This window comes from Anser anser (genome assembly GCF_964211835.1).
Source record: "Anser anser genome assembly, chromosome: 21".
Classification (NCBI taxonomy): domain Eukaryota; kingdom Metazoa; phylum Chordata; class Aves; order Anseriformes; family Anatidae; genus Anser; species Anser anser.
The window spans coordinates 12,994,878-13,016,117 of record NC_139742.1 but is presented as its reverse complement, the minus strand read 5'-3'; the positions used below and the strand labels follow the sequence as shown (position 1 = coordinate 13,016,117).

Below are 21,240 nucleotides of genomic sequence, written 5' to 3'. Positions count from 1 at the left end.
AAACATAATGTTTTCCATAAGCAATCATCTTTTGATTATTTTAACATCTTTATCAAGTTTAAAGCAAAATTTAGTTGTGTTTTTATTTCCTGTAACTACTCTTTTTTTTTACAAGGCATAGGAGTGAAAAATGTAAACCACACTTTTCTATGTGCATCTTATATATAGAAGCTTCAGAAGTGCTCGTAGAATTTCAGACTTCAGCTTAATACTTAATATTGGGGAAGAGGGCGGGGAGGGGACAGAATTTAGGAGGTAAGTACAGAGAACACATGACAAAAGAACAATTTGGGGGAAAGGTAGTTTTAGCAGTACCATGTCTAAATATCACAAACTGAACCATGAAATGATATCAAACTGTATATGCATGGTGGTACTGAATATCAGCTGCTTGGGTTTTAATTCCAGTGTTCCAAGTGTGTATCTTATACTTATTAGTCTCCAAATCCAATTGGTAGGGAGAGTATTTCTCTGCAAGAAAATTAACTAGATTTTGATATTTCAAATTCAAAAAATATACTTTTAAGAAATGTATCCTGCCAAAAGTATTTAAGTGTTCTTACATGTCATTGTCTTATCTCATTCGTGTCTATATGGTCAGTATTTCTTAGTATAATTAATATGTATCCCTTATGTTACATCATAGCCTTGGGAGTCCCAATCTTTCTGCAGTAATTTTCCTCATGAGGTTGTCTGTGCAGATTCCTGGGGCCAGTCCTTGTTGGTTTCTACAGATGCTGGCATCTTGTTAATTGATGGTTAGTAAATGATGCTGTGTTCTTGTGTCAATTATTTATGTATCTGACCATTTTCTTCAAAATAAATGTTCATAAGCTCTGTTTAGGTAATTGGTAAGTCCTCACCTGCAAGGATAGTACCAATCCAAGTGAATCTATTACATTTATGTAATCTAGTTGCAGATTTTTTCTCTGCATCAGAATCCTTATTTGGAGCCAATTTTCATGCAGATTTCTGAATATTTTGTTATTTCAGGTGCTGTTATCTTGACCATCTGAAAAGATTTATGAAGTCAAATCCAAACTCAAGGAGTGTCTGGATTTTTTAGCCCTTGATAATACTAATGAACATGAAGCACAAGGCTTATGTGATGTTGAAAGCCTGTTTCTTCCATAGCAGTGCTTTTACTAGTTTAACCTCTTATCTTCTGTGTGCCACATAAGGCCATTGGGAATAAGGGAATGAAGTTAGTTCTCAGTGAAAATTTTCAAACTTTCCAAAGAAAGGTCCCTCTTAGGCTTCAGTTGCATAATTTCATCCATGGCAATGATAAAACACTCCCATAGGGAAGTACTGGTTATGATGCTGCAGCATACATACGAGCTTTGTGCAGGATGTTTCATTTTCATGAGAAAAAACAAGACTTATTTTATTAGAAAGAAATAGTTCAGAACCATTGACTACCAAATTTTAGCAGAATTGTAAAGAAATATGTGTGTTTTCTTTTTAGATGGTCAGCCATCAGTTCAAGTATTTGATAAAACGCTCCAAATAAAGCAGATGCATGTGTTGGAAGCTCTGGATCTTTTGATTGCCCGAACAGACAAAGGTAGGAGAGGTCCTTGTTATTTGGTTCTCATATGAATATGTTTGTTTAACTTTTTATTTGGCAGACATAAAAAGGGAATAGAAGGGAATGCCTTAGCTCCTCTTCTTTAAGAGTTGTTTTTGTTTTTTAACTGGGAAACATGCTGTAGAATTTTAATTCCCACAGCACTAGATTTACATAATTGCCTTTTGTCACATCACATAGCTATTCTTAAATTGTTGTTGTTAGGTTTTTGAGCTCTGAGTTTATTGGTTCTCCTTTTCAGATCCTTCCACCCCTTTCCCTGTGCTGATTTCCTCTGGGCTGCTCACATGATGCTAACTTACGTTAGCCCTAAGGCTTTAGGGTTTGTAAGTGTCATGAGGCAATCATGTTCTTATCAGTGGCAAGTACATTAGATGCCTCATTTAGAATAAGGGAGAGCATACAACAACTACTGTTGTTTGTTGTTTGTTTGTTTGTTTCTAAAAAGTGTGGAAAAAAATCTCTAGATGCTAAGAATCATGCTTCAGAGCAAACCTGAAACTGGCCATATCATCAAATGGTTTTGGTTGTAAACAACTTTTCAAGACCTTTTAGTCCGACCTCCCTGCTATGGTCAGGTACATCTTTCAGTAGATGAGGTTGCCCAAAGCCTCATCCAGCCTGACCTTGAACACTTCCACATCCTCTCTGGGCAACCTGTTCCAGTGCCTCACCACTCTCATAGCGAAGAATTTCTTCCTTATATCTTATCTAAATCTACTGTCTTTCAATTTGAAACTATTATGCCTTGTGCTGTCACTACGTGCCCTTGTAAAAAGTCTCTGTCTTTCTTATAAGCCCCCTTTAAGTATTGAAAGGCCACAATAATGTCTCCCCAGAGCCTTTTCTTATCCAGGCTAAAAGAACGCAGCTTTCTCAGCCTTTCTTGTAGGTGTTCCAGCCCTCTGATCATTTTTGTGACCCTTCTCTGGATCCACTTTATCAGGTCCATGTCCTTCTTGTGCTGGGGGCACCAGAGCTGAACACAGCACTCCAGGTTGTATCTCACAGGGGCAGTGTGGAGTGGGGGAGTATCACTTCCCTCGACCTGCTGGGCTACACTCCACACTTCTTTTTGTGCAGCACAGGATATGATTAACTTTCTGGGCTGAAGGTAGACATTACTGGCTCATGTCAGATTTGTCATCCACCAGTATATAGTTGGTCTCCAGCTACTGTTAGAACTCAACACTCTTTGGAAATCTCCCTAGCTGAATAATGTGTTTGTTCAGTTGTACAAAAACGTGGAGGAAATTACTTATGCTGTCACTGTTCTACCAAATGCATAACTGGTTTTTGTTCTGTGATGTGTAACCACATTTTAGTGCTATAGATTATATTTTCTTGAGTGTTCTGGTGTAAAAAAAAAAAAAAAAAAAAAAAAGGCAACTTAAAACCTGTCAGTCCAAACAACTTTTTTTTTTATCCTCATTTCAAAAGGATTAAATGTCCCTAAAAGATGCACTTTTTCAATTAGGTACTTTTTACTCAGAAGTCTGCGATTGAATTTCACGAAGTGAATATGCACAGTGCAAGAACAGGATCTGTATGTGTAACACAGATAAAAGAATTACAAATATGGTTGTTTTATTGTTTTTTACCACATTATGTCTGTTTGCTCAATATTAGCTGAAGTTACATTTACCTAAACTAAGGGTAAAATGTGGTTCCTTTTGTATCATTGGGAGTTGCCCATTTTGGCTGGACCTGATGAAGTTCATCCTGGAACCCTTGCAGAACCAGCTGAGATTACCCGAGAGGCATTTGCAGTCATCTCTGAAGACACCTGGTGGGTGGGTGACATTTTTGAAGATCTGAAAAGGGTAGTTGTATCTGAGGCTTAGTTTATGAAGCTTCTAGAATAGATAATTGCATTTAATAGTCAAAACGCTGTAATGATTGGTTAAACCTGAAGAGAGAGATGTTACAAGCCATTTTGAGGTAACACGATTAGGCATTACTGGCATCAATTCATGATGCTTCAAGCATATGTTGATAAAGACTTTTTGTGTAAAAAGTTGCGGAGATTTTTGACTGCTGTTGTGGGTGCTTTCTGAATCATTTAGAAGAGAGAAAGTTCTTTTGTTCTTGCTAGCATCCTTGCCCCTTATTTTGCATTTGTATACCATAGTGAAATTGAAATCTGGAGTGGAAGAAAAGTTATCGTTGCCCGTTATTTTCAGACTATGCCTTAGTCTAGTTTTCAATATGGTCTTCTGGAGACCCTCTTCCTATCCCCATGGTGACTGATTTTGGCTGATAAAGGAAAATTAGAAAAATAATGAGTTAGATGGGTAAAAGCAATCTTATATTGGGTGCACAAATTGGTATTAAAGACTGTATGGGTTTTTAGGATATAATAATATGTTTCAAGGTTAACTTTGTATGTACTTTAAATGCATCCTTCTGATGTACTTCAAGTGCATCGAGGTAAAAGTGATATTTTAAGACTCAAGCAGAAAGACTGATGTTTGTGTTATGAAAATGTTCATATAGAATGTGGTATTACCAGCACTCAGTTGTAACAGCCAGGGTTGAGATCACTTTAAGGCGGCAGCTCATTTAAGAAGAAAATCCTGTTTCTACTGCTTTCTAGTACCCTGTGCATTTCCAGGAGAGAGGAAATGTTAACAGTGAAACTAGAACTGAAGATAATGATATCACTGACATTTTTCAGGTCAGCATACCGAGAGAAGGGGGGTATTGTAGGCACCAACAATACATCTGGTATTAATGACAGATGCAGAAATTGCTTTGGTAGCAGTGCTCTCTTTTCTAATGTTGATTAAATTTGTCTTAGTAATGAGAGATGAGTTATAGAAGTGGATCCACTTTGTCCTCCAAACATGTTTGTTTTTTTTTTGCTACAACTTATTTTGTGAAACACCTAGATATGGTGAGGGGGAAGGAGGAAGAGCTCCTTCACTTGGAATAATCAAGTCTGTAGGAGGTGAAGAAAAACTCTCTTAAAAAAACCGACACCAAAAAAAGCTTGGATAATGGTCAGTTTCATGAGCAGCCACAGATAGATGTAACACTGCAGTGGGGTTGTTTGGGACATCTGCAAAACAACTAGTATCCTGAAAGACGAATGCATTGAGGAGTGCAATCTCTAGGATGCATCCTATAGGACATACCTGACAAAGAGACAAAGCTGAATTAATGAGTAGTAACACGGTTCTTGAACATTTGATTTAGCTTATGTTTTCTGGCCTTCCTTTCAAAAGGGTGAATTTTGCTTGCCATTCTTCCTCCATGAACTCATTCACAGAAGCACACATTCTTGTGTGTACATTCTTGAAAAGAGAGAGATTGCATATATTTTATTTTCCTTTTATCGGTGTTAACAGTAAGAATTTGCTGGTTGCTCAGTGTTTCAAGTTGTGGTGGACTTAAGGAAACATTGCATCTTCTTTACTCTTACACCTTCTATGGGAAAAGAAGGTCCTAAAGGTTCCACAAGCTGCCCTGATTCATGTTTATCTATTATCAGAATTGAAGGCAGCAACTGTGATCTTGCTTTTGTATTTACGGTAGGATCCACACTGACTATATATTAAAAAAGTGTGCTTATGTTTCCAGCTCTACCAGTTAGACTAGTAAAAGAGTACCCCTTTGTCAGAAAATCTTGCTTTGCTTGCATTTTAAGAAACTTGGCTTTTAGGTAAGAAACTATTCTTAACAATAGCTTATTTCCAACTGTAAATAGTAGTGTATCGTTTATTTATTTATTTATTTATTTTAAATTTAGGAGTTGTGTATTCTACTCATGTCTATCTTTGTGGAAAATACATTTAGCCATGGTGGTGGATGCTATAGTATTTTTGCAGTTGGAATATGCCTTGAACCTAACTTGCCTAATTTTGAACAACTGATAAGCAAAACCAGTCCGCATCTAAAAGGTTTTCAGACTCTGTTAAAGATCCAGGTATCAGCTGCTAGGCTGGATGGTTGCAGGATTTAAAGTTAACCCTTCTTCTCTTGCCTTTAGTTTGTATCTATCGTATTTTCACTGCCTTCCAGCTGTGTAGGTTTCACTGTTCTGAGGCTCCTATCATTCGTTGCTGCAGCACCATCTGATGGGAAACTCTGCTAGTGAACTGAAAGGGTTGCTTACTGGAATTGTAGAGTCTAGACAGAGTTCACAAGCAGTCTTTCCTTCCTGTCACATTGCTGCTTACCCTCAGAGAAGCAAAATTGTTTATCTTTGCTTTCATGGCAATGCTCTGTCTGTTAGGTGCTTCATCTCTTTGGAAGTATTAATTTCAAACCACCACTGTCTTTTTCTAATTTGCTGTTTCCTGGCTTTCTCCATCTTCAGGGAAAGACTCTCGTCTCCTTGTCTTCAGATTGAGTGCTGTCCAAAAAGATATAGAAACAAAGCAGATGATAAGAAGCAAATATGACTGCAGAGAAAATAAATTGGAGAGAACAAAAGGTGGCTTTATTATCTTGTGTTAAAAGCGTCCACTGTGGTATTGTGCCAGTAGTTGCCAGGGTTTATTAGCTCCCTTGAGGCTGTTGTAGGTATTCACCTTTAGTTTTATCTCTGCACAGTTAATTCAAACTTTGTTAAGCTTATATGTGAAAATAACGAAGGGTACAGTCCAGCCCACCATTTGAGAACTTGGTAAAAAATACCATGTTACTTGGCAATCACTGCTGATGAAAAGCTCTGGAGAAAACAGGTATGTTGCTTTCAGGATTGAGGTGTATAAGAAAAATTATGCATGGATGTAAGACTGAAATAAAGGTCACTATGAGGTAGAGGAACAATGGCAAATCTTTTTAAATTAGTAGTGCTTAGAATAGTTTGGGTATTGCAGATTATTTTAGTAGATGTAAACGTTTTCCGATCTTCAGCATCAAGCTTCCTTGGAAAGCTGGAAACTACAGAATAGAAAAAAAAAAAAACAAAAAAAAAACATATTTACTCTTTTACTTGCAAACGGAGTAAGGGGGAAAATAGATTTCAAAAGAGTTATGGCCTTTTGTCTTTTTCTAGAATTTAATATTGTCCTGTTGGGATGTTTGTAATTCTGTGGTGCTCAGGCATCAGATACCCATTGTGCTAACCATCATACAAATACAGAACAAAAAAAAAAACAGTCCTTACCCCAAATACTTACAATCTAAATTTTTTTTTCTTAGGTTGCCATTTGTATGCCATTAATACTCACCATGGCAGTGAACTGAGGATTGTTGTGGCTATTCGGAACAAACTACTACTCATCACAAAGAAATACAATCCATGCAACAGTTTAACCAGCAGCTCTCTGCTATCATTACCTGAATCTCCAGTAGACGAGTTCCAGTACATCCGAGTATGTGTAATCTAATCACTAATTACTTTTACAGACTGGGCAGCGCTCAGCTAGTGGGGGAAAAAGGCAAAGAGCATACATTTTATCTTCTGGAACCTCCATACAGATGTAAGTGAGAAGCGATATGATGGAGATCCCTTATTTATATGCCAAAGAAATATTTCAGACTTCTTAAATTGTCATCTTGTTCTGTATCATATTTCTCTGCTTAGAGTACGTTCCTGTAAATTCATGGAGTAATGCAGTATTCACACTAAGAGCCTGAAAAAGAGAGTAATACTATTATTTATCTTATAGGAAATATGCCTTTCTGACCCTCCAGTGGTTATGACACTGGTGGATGGACCTACTGGAGACAGTGACAATATGATATGTGTGGCATATCGGCATCAGTTTGATTTAGTTAATGAAAGTACTGGGGAGTCCTATAGACTGCATCATGTTGAAGCAAACAAAGTAAGTTTCTAGCATTGAAACTGTTTTCTTGCAGAATTGGTCCATGCTGTGCTGTATGTTTCTAGCATTGAAACTACTTTATTGCAGAATTGGTCCATGCTGTGCTGACCTCCTGGGAGCAGCATTTATGGAGATCCTCATGTCTCCTTTACTTTTCACTTCTGTAACTTCTACTTTAGGGTACTCTGAGGCATTTTTTGCTTTTGGGAAGTGTGATAATAATCACTCCTAGGAGAGATAGTTATAAGGTGTGACACATTAGGAAAGAGCCTGTGTTTCAAGCTCTGGAATATTGCTGTTGATACAAATGCAAAGCCGTTTTTCTCCTTTCTTAGTCAATATTTTGATTTTTGTCTTTTCTTCATGGTCTCAGTGTTTTATTCTTTTGGAGGTTGCAGAAAAATAATTTCAGGTTTTGGCCACCATTATCTCATTCAGATTTGCCTATTTGCATGTACTAAAGCTGAAATATTTGTGTATATCTTTTAGTTCTAAACTCCTGCCCAGCCAAGTAATACATTAACTGTATCTTACTAACTAGGACATAGGGTTGGGATTTAAGTAAACATCCTGATTTTCGGAAAAGAGTTCAAATGTTTCCTGCTGCTGGGAAGATAATGATCTTCAGCATGTTAGAAAATCAGATAATTTTAACAATTTCTTAATACGGATGTGGATGTATAACTTTAAACGTAGTTTAAAAAAAAAAAAGGAACCTTTTACAGGGTTACTCTTTTGTGTTCTGTTGACTTCTCTGCTCATAACGATATAAGGGACGTCTCTTTTCATCTGATGCTTCTTGTTGATTTTTTTTGTTGTTTTTTGTTTGTTTTTTTTAAATCATCTGTATTTCTATTCAGATTTGATGATGAAGAGGGTTGGTACTCCTAGCATTGGCAATACAGCGTTAAGCTTCTCCACAGCGATGGGAATCTATTTTAATCTGGATGAGAAGGAAATACAATTAAAGAATGTGGACAGACGAGAACCGCCCCCCTCTGTTCTCCTCCGCAGTAACCCTTATTTCCTTTGAGAACACAGACAAAGCAGGAAGTTAATTAGAGCTGTGCCAGTGATTTTTGTGTTGCTGAAATTGGTCACCAAATTATTTCCACAGGTCACAAAGCAGAAATGTCTTTCAGTTGCTACAAAGGATGGATCAAAATGTGTTTTGTATAGATATATATAAGCTTCCAGGTCTGTTCAACAGTTCTTGCCCTATATTTGTCCTAAATCAAGAGAACACCTACTTTATTGCACAAAGGAAAGCCAAAGAACTGCTGTTCGTGTAGTCAATCTCCAGCCCTGCCCAAGTAGCAAATAGTGTGGTCTAGGAGACATTTGTCTAATCCAATCTTAAGTATTTCATCAGGGAGGTCTCATTTTCTGAATGTATATACTACTTCTTATTGGTGTCTTGTGTTTTTTTTTTTTAATTTAACTGTAAAAGACAAATGCAGGATTGAAGTATGAGAATGTAAGTAGCCTATGCTATGCAAAAAACAGTTTATCCAGCAGTGGTTCTCAGTTTCTAAATTCAGCTTATTCAGTAATTCTTGAAGTACATCCACGTCAATCAATGTACCTGTTAGTGGTTTTGATCCAATAATTGGCACTTTCGATCTTTCTGCTAGTCATGATTTTCAGTGGAGCTTTTTAGATTTCACTTTTTGGAAAGAATTGCTATTTTTAGCATAGCGTGTTAATTCAAAGCTATCCTGAAATAACTCCATTTCCCAAAATTTATATTGTCAAGTAAGTTAGGTATGTTTGTATCACTTTATACTGTAGGTATATATTTATACTGAAGGTACAGAATTGAATATGCATTACTGAAATACAGCATTGAATACAAAAGAAATTGATTTCCATCCTATCAGCATCCTGAAAATGAATCACAAAAGAGAAATAGTATTTTTTTTTTCTTTTGTCTGTAATTGTGCACCAACTGATTTGATTGCTTCTTAGTCAAAACCTGGTCATAGTAACATCAGTATCCCATCTGCCTGATCATTACCCTTTCCCATTATCATTGCAGGTTAATTTTGTTGCAGCTATTGATGTGTATGAAGATGGTGAAGCTGGCCTACTGTTATGTTATAACTGTAAGTAGTTAGGGAAGACTGGAAATGATAATATCTCAGTATGTAATTCTTTCTTCATTGGAGTTTAGATCTGTATTTTAAAATGTCAGTGTTTAATGGAAAGTATTTCAAAATACATTTTTTTCAATTTAAGTGCATATTAGAAGGACTAGAAATGGAAGTACTGTTTTATTGCAGTGTGTGTAATTGGACAGACATTACCACCTTACTCACAAAAGTCCTATTTCTTCAGATCTATCTTACTCTTTACCTGGTCACACACTAGGTGTTTCCAAGACATGTACAATTTAGTATTCCACCCCTTTTCTTCTTTGTGCTTTCCCATTCTGTCATTGTGCTTTCTTTCCTTCTGCACACTTCTTTGTGCTGTCACATTTTTTGGTTGTAATTCTCTTAACCTCTTTTTATAAAACGGCCTTAGATTTAACATGCGTATGCTTTTCTGTGCAGTACATGTAGTTTTGCTTTCAGTCCTCAGGAAAATCAAAGTTATGAGTATGAAACATCCTTTATGAGGTGATGCTGAAGGACAAAGCACAACTTTCTGTTTCAGATGGCGTGTCCTATTTGCCTTTCCAAAGTGAGCGTTGATGGAAACAGGATAAATACATCTACGTATTCTAGCATTGGCTGTTAGATTGGTACCACAGGGAAAAAGTCTCTAAAGTGTATCTTTCTATGCTCTGTGAGGCCTCATTGGTTCTGGTAGTTTAACAGATCCTACCTAGTTCTGGTTCACTCAGCACTGCTTCAGAACTAAAAAGTCTGCAACAGAGTAGCATGAATTCCCAAACCTGTATTTCTGTGCAGAATCAGTTCTACTCTAATAGGCTCATCACAGAGTCAGAGCTAACAAACTTGGTTGATCCTAAGGTCCTAAAGGCTGTTGCACAGGGTTGCAGCAACTTGAATCCCTATTTGTAGGGCCCTGTCACAGGGAAACCTCCTTTGGTCTTGTGACAGTTTTACAATTATGAAAGTATCATCATGGAACAAGTATGAAAACACATGATTTGACAGTGTTCCAAGTTTGGATTTCAAACAAGACCTTTTTTTACAGTTGTGGATATAAAGTTAGTTTCAGTTTAAGGACACCAATTACAGAAAAAAAAGGATTTTACCTAAAAATAGAGAAGAATAGAGAAGAAGTAGATTCACAAGTTATATGATTAATGAAATCTTGGTATCTGTAGTATCCCATGTGTATTACAATCCTCAAAGAACACAAACTGTGCTAGTATGTGGCTGCTTGAAGGGTAGTTCTTACAGTCAGAGGGGTACAGCTCTGCTTACATAACTTTCAGAAATGTTCTTACCTGTTCCTCTATCCATAGACAAAGTAAGGAGCTGATGATTATTGAAACAGAATAATACTTTGTGAAATCTGACAAGTTATTAAAATGTAGCTCTTATTTTTATCTTGTAAACGTATTTACAAAGGAAGCACATTTCCCTTATGATCTGTTTAGATATAGAGGGACTTCTACATAAGTGTTTGATATTTATCTGTGTATTATCCACACTTCTGTAAAATCTACCTATAATGTTGGTGTTCGTCATTTGCACTCTAAGATATTGGAGGCTTCATTTTTCCTTTTGTTGTTACAGATGTTTGCCAATATAGAAAGGTGTGTCCTTTTAATGGAGGTTCTCCACTCATCCAGTCATCGGCTTATGACTTTCACTTTAGCTGGAATCAAGTTCCTTACGCTGTTGGTAAGAACATACCTCTTTTTACCCTTTTTTTCATTACTGTTTAGGCTTGCACTTGGCCATTGGTGGAATTGCAGCATGTGTGCTAGGAATATATAAGAACAAATATAAATTTAAAAATAATTTAACATACATAAATCTATATTTAATATATTAAAATTTAATAAATATGGATTAATTAATTCTTATAAATAAGAATTTCTTCATGGAGAGGGTGGTTAACCATTAGAATGGACTGCTCAGAGAAGTGGTGGAATCCCTATCCCTGGAGATATTTGAGGGAGGTGTTGACATAGCACCAAGGGACATGGTTTAGTGATGGAACTTTTGGTAGGTCAGGTTGATTGTATTTCATTTACTTGAAGGTTTTTTCCAAGCTAGATGATTCTGTGATTCTCTAGGCGTGTTGCATTCATGATGCCACTTCAGCTAAGATTCTGCATATGATATCTTTAGTAAGTGGAGCCTTGGGGCCAAGTTTTTCCTCTGATAAACTTTTTTTTTTTCCTTTCTCTTTTTTCTGTTTTTCATTCTCCGTTGAGTTTCATTCTGCCAGGCATGGAGAGTGAAGTTTTCTTCAGGCTTGTTGTATCTGAATGTCCATCAGTACAGTAGACAAACCTTGTCATAGGAAAGGGAGATACCAGAGTAGGTCAGATACTCAAGAATTGTTTTCAGGGAGCATCTGAGAAACATTTACATTAATCATTCTTCCTTGCCAAATAATTTTTGTTTCATTGCAGTCTGTGCTTTCCCTTATATCCTTGCCTTCACTACTGATTCCATTGAGATCCGATTAGTGGTGAATGGAAACTTAGTCCACACAGCAGTTGTGCCTGAGCTTCAACTTGTAGCATCAAGGGTAAGACACAAGAAAAGCATGTTTGACTATTTGTGAGGTGTTCGGACCTAATTCACATAAAGAGTTGCTGAAGCCAAACCAAACCAAAACTGACATGTTTTCTGATTTGCATTAACTGTTAATCTGTGTGCTCTTAGCTTGTAGTGAGTACAATGAGAATCAGAATTGATCTAACTGTCCTTTATTGCTTGCAGTAATGCAGAGCTGAAGTATTTGATTATTTATGGGGCAAATGCTCTTCTGAACATCACAGAAGTTCTCCCCATTTACAGTGAGATAGCCTTTCTGTGGCCAGCTCTAGTTGACTTAGCAGCAATACAGCAACAGTGGCAATAGAACATAGTGGACAAACATTTGAGCTCTTATTCAGCAAATGTTTAAGAAAGTTTTGCTATACTAATGATGAGTTCTTTGTGATTTCAGTCAGATATTTATTTTAAAGCTACTGCTGCAGTAAGGGGATCGTCTCATAGCAGTTCTAAGGAAATGAGTTCAAGGAGTTCTCCTCAAACACCGACGGCTTGTGAAATGGCAGAATGTCCTCTTTCTTCTTCAGAAGGTAACATGGTTTCCAGGCAGCTTGAAGCTTCAGTTATTATCTTTAGTAAAATGAAATTGATCAGGTAAAAGATTTTGTTTTCATGGCTGAGAGTCTGGAAGATGGAAACCTTTTTATCCACAGATCTGAAGCACCTGGCTGAGCTTTTGCCCCATAGTATCTCTTCTGAATGCATAGCAGCACTGTTTTGAAGAAATCATTTCTGTAGGTGGGGAAGAATTAAGCTTCACTAGCTTAATGAGTCTTTGGCAATGTGGCCAAGACTATAAGGCAAAAAGAGGTATAAAATTGTGGGAAAACTTTCAGACTTCATGTATGCCAATCCTTTAATTTATGAACAGCTAAGCTATCAATGGCTAATTAAACTAATGCAAACTAAGGGCAAGAAGTATTTCTAGTCTCAAAAGAGTTAATAAATTTAAAGTTAATAAATGGACAGTAAATTTGGTGTAACATGATCTGTGAACAATCGATCTACAAGGGAAAAATAGTGGAGAAACAAGGGAACACCAACTAGATAATGCAAGATATATGTGGATCTAGTTCATTTAGATGTATTTAAATCTGCTGCTGCACTGTTGACAGAAGGGGAAAAGAGAAGGGAATTGGAATTTCAGTTTTTAAGACAGTCAATATGCTTTTTCTCAGTAAGCCAAATTGTCTGTCTGCAAAATGTGGTCGTATTTCTTCATCCTCCTAGCCTATTTATATTGAAAGATACAGTACAAGGAAGATCTTTGTTACTTGGGTTAAAAAGCACCCCACATAATGTTTATAACTTTTCTGTATAACTTTTCATTGGAAGTATTTAGAACTGATACTGGTATGAAAGTGTAACGTTCTTTTTTCCTTCTGCATTTCAGGTGAAATTTCAGGCAAAAACCTGTACAAAATTCCTCTCAGTAATCTAGTTGGGCGAAGCATTGAACGACCTCTGAAGTCACCTTTGACTCCCAAAGTCATCACTACTCCAACATCTAGTGGTGTTACCTCTCTTCCTGTTACTCACTCACTATCCTTATCTCGTATGGAAATTAAAGAAATTGCAAGCAGAACACGTAAAGAATTGCTAGGTAAACTTCCCTTGTTCTTCTGTACATATATCAATTACCAAGTACGTAATTTCTATTTTTTGGACAGTCACAGTCAGATTAGTGATATGCAACCAGTGTTCATAAATAATTAGTACAAAGAAACAAATAAATCAGTGTGAAATGTTATTTGCAAATACTCTAGATAGTGTCTGGTTGAATTATTTCCACGTGGAGGCCAGTGACGATTGGTGTCCCTCGGGGGGGGGGGGGTCTGTCTTGGAACCAGTACTGTTTAATATCTATATCAATGACATAGAGAATGGGATTGAGTGCACCCTTAGCAAAATTGCAGATGACACCAAGCTGAGTGGTGCAGTTGATACCAAAGAAGGAAGAGATGCCATTCAAAGGGACCTGGACAGGCTGGAGAAGTGGGCCCACATGAACCTAATGAGGTTCAACAAGTCCATGTGCAAGGTGCTGCACCTGGGTTGGGGCAATCCCAGACATGAGGACAGACTAGGAGAAGCACTCATTGAGAGCAGTCCTGCAGAGAAGGACTTGGGGGTTCTGGTGGACAAAAGGCTCGACATGAGCCAGCAGTGTGCGCTTGCAGGCCAGAAGGCCAACTGAATCCTGGGCTGCATCAACAGAGGAGTGGCCAGCAGGTTAAGGGAGGGGATTGTCCCCCCTCTACTCTGCCCGTGTGAGGCCCCACTTGGAGTACTGCATCCAGGTCTGGACCCCCAACGCAAGAAAGATTTGTACCTGTTAGTGCGAGTACAGAGGGGGGCTACAGAGATGCTCAGAGGACTGGAGCACCTTTCCAGTGAAGAAAGGCTGAGAGAGCTGGGGCTGTTCAGCCTGGAGGAGAGAAGGTTCCAGGGAGGACCTCACTGTGACCTTTCAATAATTAAAGGGGTCTTGTAAAAAAAGATGGAGAAGGACTCTCTACTCGGGTAGATAACGATAGGATGCGGGGAATGGTCTTAAACTAGAAGATGATAGATTTAGACTAGACATTAGGAGGAAGTGCTTCACTGTAAGGATAGTGAGGCACTGGAACCATGTTGCCAAGAGAAGCCGATGCCCCATCCCTGGAGGTGTTCAAGGCAAGGCTGGATGGGGCCTTGGCCAACCTGATCTAATGGGTGGTGTCCCTGTCTATGGCAGGGGGGTTGGAGTTAGATGATCTTTAAGATCCCTTCCAACACAAGCCATTCTATGATGATTCTATGATAAGGTAACCATATTCTAAGCCAGCTAGGAACTGTTTAGTTAGTAATGAAAACCATCAAGAGAGATCACAATGTTTTTGTGAATGTCTTATTTCCTTTTGAGAGTATTAAGACTTTTATTCCTTTATTGAGGCCTTTTGGATGAACCTATTCCCAAGATGGAAGGTGCACAGAAGCAAAAAAAGGCTCCTCGAAGACAGTCAGATCCCAAGCAGGGAGCGGTAAGATCAACTAGTAGTGACAGGTAAATATATGGGCTTTAGAAAATAACCTAAGTTAGACTGTAAGTATTTTGGGAACTAATTGTTTCTCAACCTTTCTACTCTAATCTTAGTTCGGTGTAGACTGACTGAGGCCCTTGTATACTAATGTGAATTTCATCCTACTGTGTATGAGAGTATCTGAATACTATCAGTACTGAAATGGTTATACCTCTTGCTAAAGATATGTTATGAGCAAAGCAAGACTAAATGGGACTTCGTGGGGACCTGGTGCAGTTGAGACGGTCATTAGGCCTACTACATCTGCACTGTGCAGACTCACTTGCTGTTTTCTTCATATCCTTGTGTCTCATTATCTCTAAAATAAATTTTGCAGATAAACGCTATTGCATATGTCTGTCTCTGCTTACCAGACCCCCTGCCATTCTGTTTTTTTCATTGGTTTTATAACCTGCATTTGTGATAAGTAGCAGCAGAATTTAGCCAAGATATAGTAGACTGAGATTATTTTTTTTTCAATCTGCTGCAGTGTAAAACTGTATTTTATTTGTTTCACTATTTGAAAATTATATGGAGGGGAGCATTCATTAACGTTACCTTTGGGCAATAATCTGGTGTATGTAATCTTTGTTTTAATATGAGTTGTTATCAAGGCTCTGGTTCAGTGCTAGCCTGGTGTTGAAGCAGAGTAAAACAGAGAGAAATTCAGTTTTAATGGTGTGTCTCCTCCTTTGGGATAACTTGATTGTATGCAGAAATAGCCACTGACCCTGCTTGCCCTTACCTGTGTATTGTTTCTCAATAACTTTTGCCTTCATCTTTGCAGATTAATCTCAACCTCTTTTGAAAGCTTTTCTGAGAGTCGTCATCTTTCCACTAGTTCAGATCCTGATACTGTAGCAAACAGAGAGGAGAGCTCACCATCTAGCTATCCATTCCATCTGACTTCTTTATACGATGAGGACATCATTGACTTGAAGTGAAGACCAACAGACTGTTCCTTACTTCACCTTTTCTTACAGATCTGTGAGCTCTGTAGGAATGTCACAAACACTGCTTCTAGTGGTAAAATGTGGCTGGAAGTATTGGTGATTAATCTTTATAGATCCCATGTTGTTCTGGCTTGCTTAGCCTGATTTGGTGATGCTTACATCTTTGACGTATGTATGTTTTCTTATCTCAGTTAATGAAACATTACTTTTTGTGGCATTCTAAAGGTAGGTAATCAATGAGAGCTTCAGGCTGAAAATGAAGTAGAAAGTATTATTTATTCTGAGCTTCTTATATTTGAAGTACCTGAGTGAAAGTGGCATTCAGTTAATTGCCGTTACTAATGTCATGAGCTGTTTTACAAGTGTGTACCGTGTAGAAAGAAGAATTTGATAATGTAAATCACTCATTTTGTTTTTTCATTCTTAAAAAAAAAAAATGCTTGTAGACAAGGTCTTTCCAGACAGTACAAGCGCAGTCTGTCCTTGAAATGATGGAGCTGTGTTTTATTCACTGAGGAGTGATGGTTATTCTATAAAGATCAGGTAACACAAACGTGCTGTTTTCTTTTCTCTGACCTGTCCTTACACATTTTTTTTTTAAGAGAAACTTGAAAACTGTTTTGGCATTAAGAATCTTTGAGTAGGAGGACTTTTTATAAGAAAATACAAGCTTTCAAATCTTCCATAAAATTGAAAGTCAAACATACAGTGTATTTCTCCACTACTGGAATGCTGTTTCTGTAGTGCACCTGCAGATTTCCTCATGAGAGGCAGAAGCCTGTGCCCTGATTTTCTTTCTGACTACACAAAGATTCCTGTGCTGGCATCAGAATTAACTGTTGTCTGCTTTTACACCAACAATAGAATTCATTGCTCCAAGTAAACATATTTTTCTAAATGGACCGGGCTGAAGTTTTACTGCCAAGAAGCTAGTTTTCTATGATGAAATAGTCATATTAGATCTTTTGTTTTGTTAAAGGACGGTATTTAATCATTAAAGCTTGATTTTTTTAACCCTTTCCTCTATGCCAAAAATCAATTTTAGACAATTTTTTGAAGGGGTTTGCTGTTTTTCATGAAAAAGTGATGCTTCCAGGCTTTTTATATATGAAGATTTGGGCTTTATTAGGGTATTTCTTGTTCTTTATGTGGAAATATTTCTGTATCCTTGATTTATTTTGTAATACCATTTATGTGTCATGATTTCCCCTGTCCAAGCATGACATCTGGTGATTTGTGCCTTTTGCTTCAGTCTGTCTGATTATAAAACTTTTTTTTTTTTTTGCAAAGTTTCATGGTATATGATGACTTTATTTCTCCGCCTAAGAAAATATGCAAGGCCTTAACTGAAAGGATTACTTCTTATTCTCAGTCAGAGTAGCTGATCAAGAATAGAAGCAGTATTTTAAACATTAATTAGTGCAGAAGCAGTATTAACCAGTGGCTACTTGTACTTTAGTATTTTTGCACCTAAATACGTATGGGGTGAACCTTAGTAAACACCTGGAAGTGCCACCTCAGAGTCTTTGCAAGAACTTGTAATTCTTTTTGAGAATGTCTCGGGTGGGGGGGGAACCAGTATCCATTTACTCTGTTCTACTTATCTGGTTAGCTATTGTTTAAAAAAAAGTCAGTCTCAAAGTATCATGTAGTCCTTATTCTGCTGCAAGTTGTAACCACTTGTGTGGACTCATTGAATCAATTTTAGGGGAAGCACTGTTTGGGCTTGGATATTTTTAGAAAGCAGAAGCATCACCTTTTTCCATAAACAGGTTTCTCAGTGTAGTATTTTTATTTCTGTTGTGTGGGTGTTTTTGAAGACTGTACCAGTGTGCTGCAAAACTCAGGCTTTAATTAAAATAAAATTTTAACTGGAAAGTTTGCTTTGAACTTTTAGAATATCAGATTTTAAATGTATTGCAGAGGTTCACCTCTGCTATTCTAGCATGATTTAACATGATTAAATGATAGCTTGATAGTAGTTGAATATACATGTGTATACATATGTTGATTAGAAAACTTGTTTGAAGAACCTGAACAAACACACATTTAGGTATCCTGAAAGACACAGAAAGACCTTATAGATGGAGCAGTAGAGAGATCAAGAAGAATGGAGGAAGCTTGACTATAACTGAGCTAGGGTGATAGTCAGGATGCGAAACCACAGCAGTGGCAATAAAGTATTGCTATGAAGTGTGTGTGTGGAGTTCTGCCTGTAATAGCAGCATTGATGACATGTAGCAAATACTAACAAGCAGCAAAAGTACTGTAAGGAATACAGCAAAAGTCTGACTGCTTAAGCTAGACAAAAAAAAGAAAAAAAAGGATCAGACTAGCTTCATGGTATTTATTTTATCTGGAAGAGGATGTTGGAATAATTTTAGGAGGGAGGAAGCTAGATCCCGTATCAATTGGCTTCTCTCTCCCCTCCAGTCTGAATTTTATGGTATAGTTTAATGTGTCAGATGCAAACTGTTATACAGGTCACATTGGGAACTACCGGACCTAAAATAATATTACTCGTACAGGACAGGCAGGATCTAAACACTGGAAAAAATGACCTGTCTTCATTCCTTAGGTATGCAGTAAGTGCCTTAACAGTACTGTCACTTCTTGAGTATTTACTTCTGTGGTCAACCAGCATGTCATGCAGGCACGTAGGAATAATATTGGATCTAGCAAAAAGAGGTGAAGGAGGGATCAGGCAGAATTATTTTGCTTTATATGACTCTTAGGTATGGTAACTGAGGCTTTAGGTTCACATACGTGTAGTTTACTCTCTACTTACCGTACAAGAGCAGCCTGGAGCGTAGGTAGAAGGCAGGGAACATGGTAGTTATGCTTGAATTTTGTTTGACACAAGCCACAGGAACCAAAGTGTGTGAAGTTCTTTTTCACATTTGTCGTATCTAAAAGACAAAGTATCACACAATAATGTGAAACTGCTGGGAAAACTGGACAAATAGCCAGTATACGAGTAGTCTTGTCAGACTGTGGCATGAATTACATGCATCTTAGTGTGATGAGACGTTGTTCTCTGAACTAGCTTCTAGCCATTGGCTGTCTTAAAGTAGTGTCTTAGATCCATCCTATTCAGGCTCTTGATCTAAACAAAAGCCAACTGGTGGTATTGATGGATAGGTTCTTGTTCATCATTTCTAAAGGCCACATTTTTCATACATCTTTGTAATCTCTCTTCAAACCAGTGTCAGGTGATCAGGAAACATGAAATGGCTTATTGGAAGGCTACTGCGATAGACAGGTATACTGTTCGTTACTACAGCCCCTTGGAATCATGTTATTTCTCTTCCTCTTTGTAACATGCGTCTACTCATTAAAGCTTAGAAAGAAGCCTTGGACACAAATAGCAGCCCTGTCCACCCTAAGCACGACCATTCCCACTTTCACATCTTGTGTTAAAACTGCTATTAGTAGCCTGTGTTCTTAGTGTTGGCTAATCATCATATGCATGAGAAAAAAGAAAATCTCTAAAACTACAGCTATGATGGGTAGATGCTTTTTCTAATAATGAGGAATACTGAATAAAGCTTGCTACCACCTTCAACAGAAGGGTAAAAAAATTCCTTCCACTAAGGAAGAATTGTTACCAGCTTGAACAGTTGCTATCAAGCTAAGCTAAACTGAAGGCCAGTTATGAACTCTTATTACAGATACGTTTCTGTAGGAAATGTTTCCTGCTTCACTTGATGGATGTGTTGGAGGAGGTGGGCTTTTAACCTCTTCTGTACAGTAGGATTGTCATCACTTCAGTATCGTGTGTTAGTCTGACTAAATTATAGGAATGTAATTTACTTGGTTCAAGCAGTGGGACTGAACAGGCAGCTAACTTAGAATGGACATGTACCTCCTCAACACCATGGGACACAACACATGGAATCACAGATTAGGTGAGGTTAGAAGGGATCACTGCAGATCATCCAGTCCAGTAGCTGCCCCCATGCACCTCCATTCAAAACAATGAAAACTGGAGCAGCTTGTTCAGTATGGTGTCATTCGATGTTGATTATGTTCAAGAATAGAGATGCAAAATTTTGAGCAACTCATCATCCTTGCATTGCATTTGTACAGCATGCAGATAAACCATCACAGCTTTGAAGTGTAAGTAGGACTTGAGAGCCCTGAGACATTAGTTAAATCCTTCCCATGTGCATAATATGTCACTCAAGGCTGATGAGCCCTTTCCAAGGTCTGTACCAGTTTGACATTTAGGAACTTTGAAGAGAGATAAACCTACCTGTGTTCCAGACTAACAGTCATTTCTTTCTAACTCTTTCCTCAAGTGGCAATGGAGTACACATAAATTTTAAAAATGTTTGAAACTGAAAGCAATGGAATGTTTCATTCTGAGGAGATAAAGACCCAAGCACAACTTTGGAAGGGCTGGGTGCTCTCATGATGGCAAAAGATGCAGACTCTAGATTGAATGGACATGTGAATAATAACTCCAGTTGATTGGTTTGCCAGGAACAAGTGGGGCCTCTTCTGATTACAGTTGTTTCCTAGACTGGGGAAATGAGGAATTTTCATTTGTTCTGGCCTTTTTTTCTTTTTTTCAGTCCGTGACAGGATGTGAAGTGTCACTCGGAATGAGTAGCAGTTTTGTTGTCTGCATTCATGTATCTGTCCCTATACATGTGCAAGCATTTGTAATTGATTGGTAGATTAAAATTAAAATATTTTTGGAGTACTGCGCCAGTCAACTGCATATATATTTAAACAGTTCTTAGTAGGGCAGGTAATAGGTTAGGTTGCACCCACAGGAAGTGTAGCATTGTTACATATGGCCAAGGCTGCTGTGCCTGCCATTTCCTCTCTGCTGTTCTAGGCGTATTTGGACAAGCGAGTTTCAAGCTCTTGCAGGCTTTCCTGATTTGCATTTATGGCTTGTGCTTGCAGATGCAGGAGCGTCCCCAGAGCTGTGGCTGAGTCTGCATTTGAGACGTAGTCCTTGGATTTGGATTTATTTTTTTTAATGTGTGTTTATATATATATGTGTGTGTGTGTGTATATATATATATATACACGTGTGTGTGTGATACTGACTGGTGTCATTATTAACAATTATTAACAATTTTGATGTCATGGTTCATTGCCCAGTGCTTGCTAATTCTGTTAAAGCAGTTT

General features: G+C 37.8%; 1 protein-coding gene across 25 annotated transcripts in view; it reads left to right on the top strand.

Annotated features, from left to right (window-relative positions):
- GARNL3 (GTPase activating Rap/RanGAP domain like 3) overlaps positions 1 to 17,384 on the top strand; it is a 56,114-nt gene extending 38,730 nt beyond the window's left edge. For 23 of the 25 annotated variants that reach the window (XM_083807031.1, XM_083807050.1, XM_083807041.1 and 20 more), the window contains 12 exons: positions 647 to 758; positions 1,469 to 1,567; positions 5,913 to 6,029; positions 6,743 to 6,915; positions 7,213 to 7,371; positions 9,410 to 9,476; positions 11,085 to 11,192; positions 11,933 to 12,051; positions 12,475 to 12,610; positions 13,474 to 13,683; positions 15,015 to 15,126; positions 15,930 to 17,384. In XM_083807031.1, the coding sequence (XP_083663157.1) occupies positions 647 to 758; positions 1,469 to 1,567; positions 5,913 to 6,029; positions 6,743 to 6,915; positions 7,213 to 7,371; positions 9,410 to 9,476; positions 11,085 to 11,192; positions 11,933 to 12,051; positions 12,475 to 12,610; positions 13,474 to 13,683; positions 15,015 to 15,126; positions 15,930 to 16,086 (1,569 nt within the window). In that variant the 3' untranslated portion in view covers positions 16,087 to 17,384. The remainder of the gene's footprint in view (positions 1 to 646; positions 759 to 1,468; positions 1,568 to 5,912; positions 6,030 to 6,742; positions 6,916 to 7,212; positions 7,372 to 9,409; positions 9,477 to 11,084; positions 11,193 to 11,932; positions 12,052 to 12,474; positions 12,611 to 13,473; positions 13,684 to 15,014; positions 15,127 to 15,929) is intronic. The other 2 variants (XM_083807039.1, XM_083807043.1) reach the window with 1 other exon arrangement.
- The last annotated feature ends 3,856 nt before the right edge of the window (positions 17,385 to 21,240 follow it).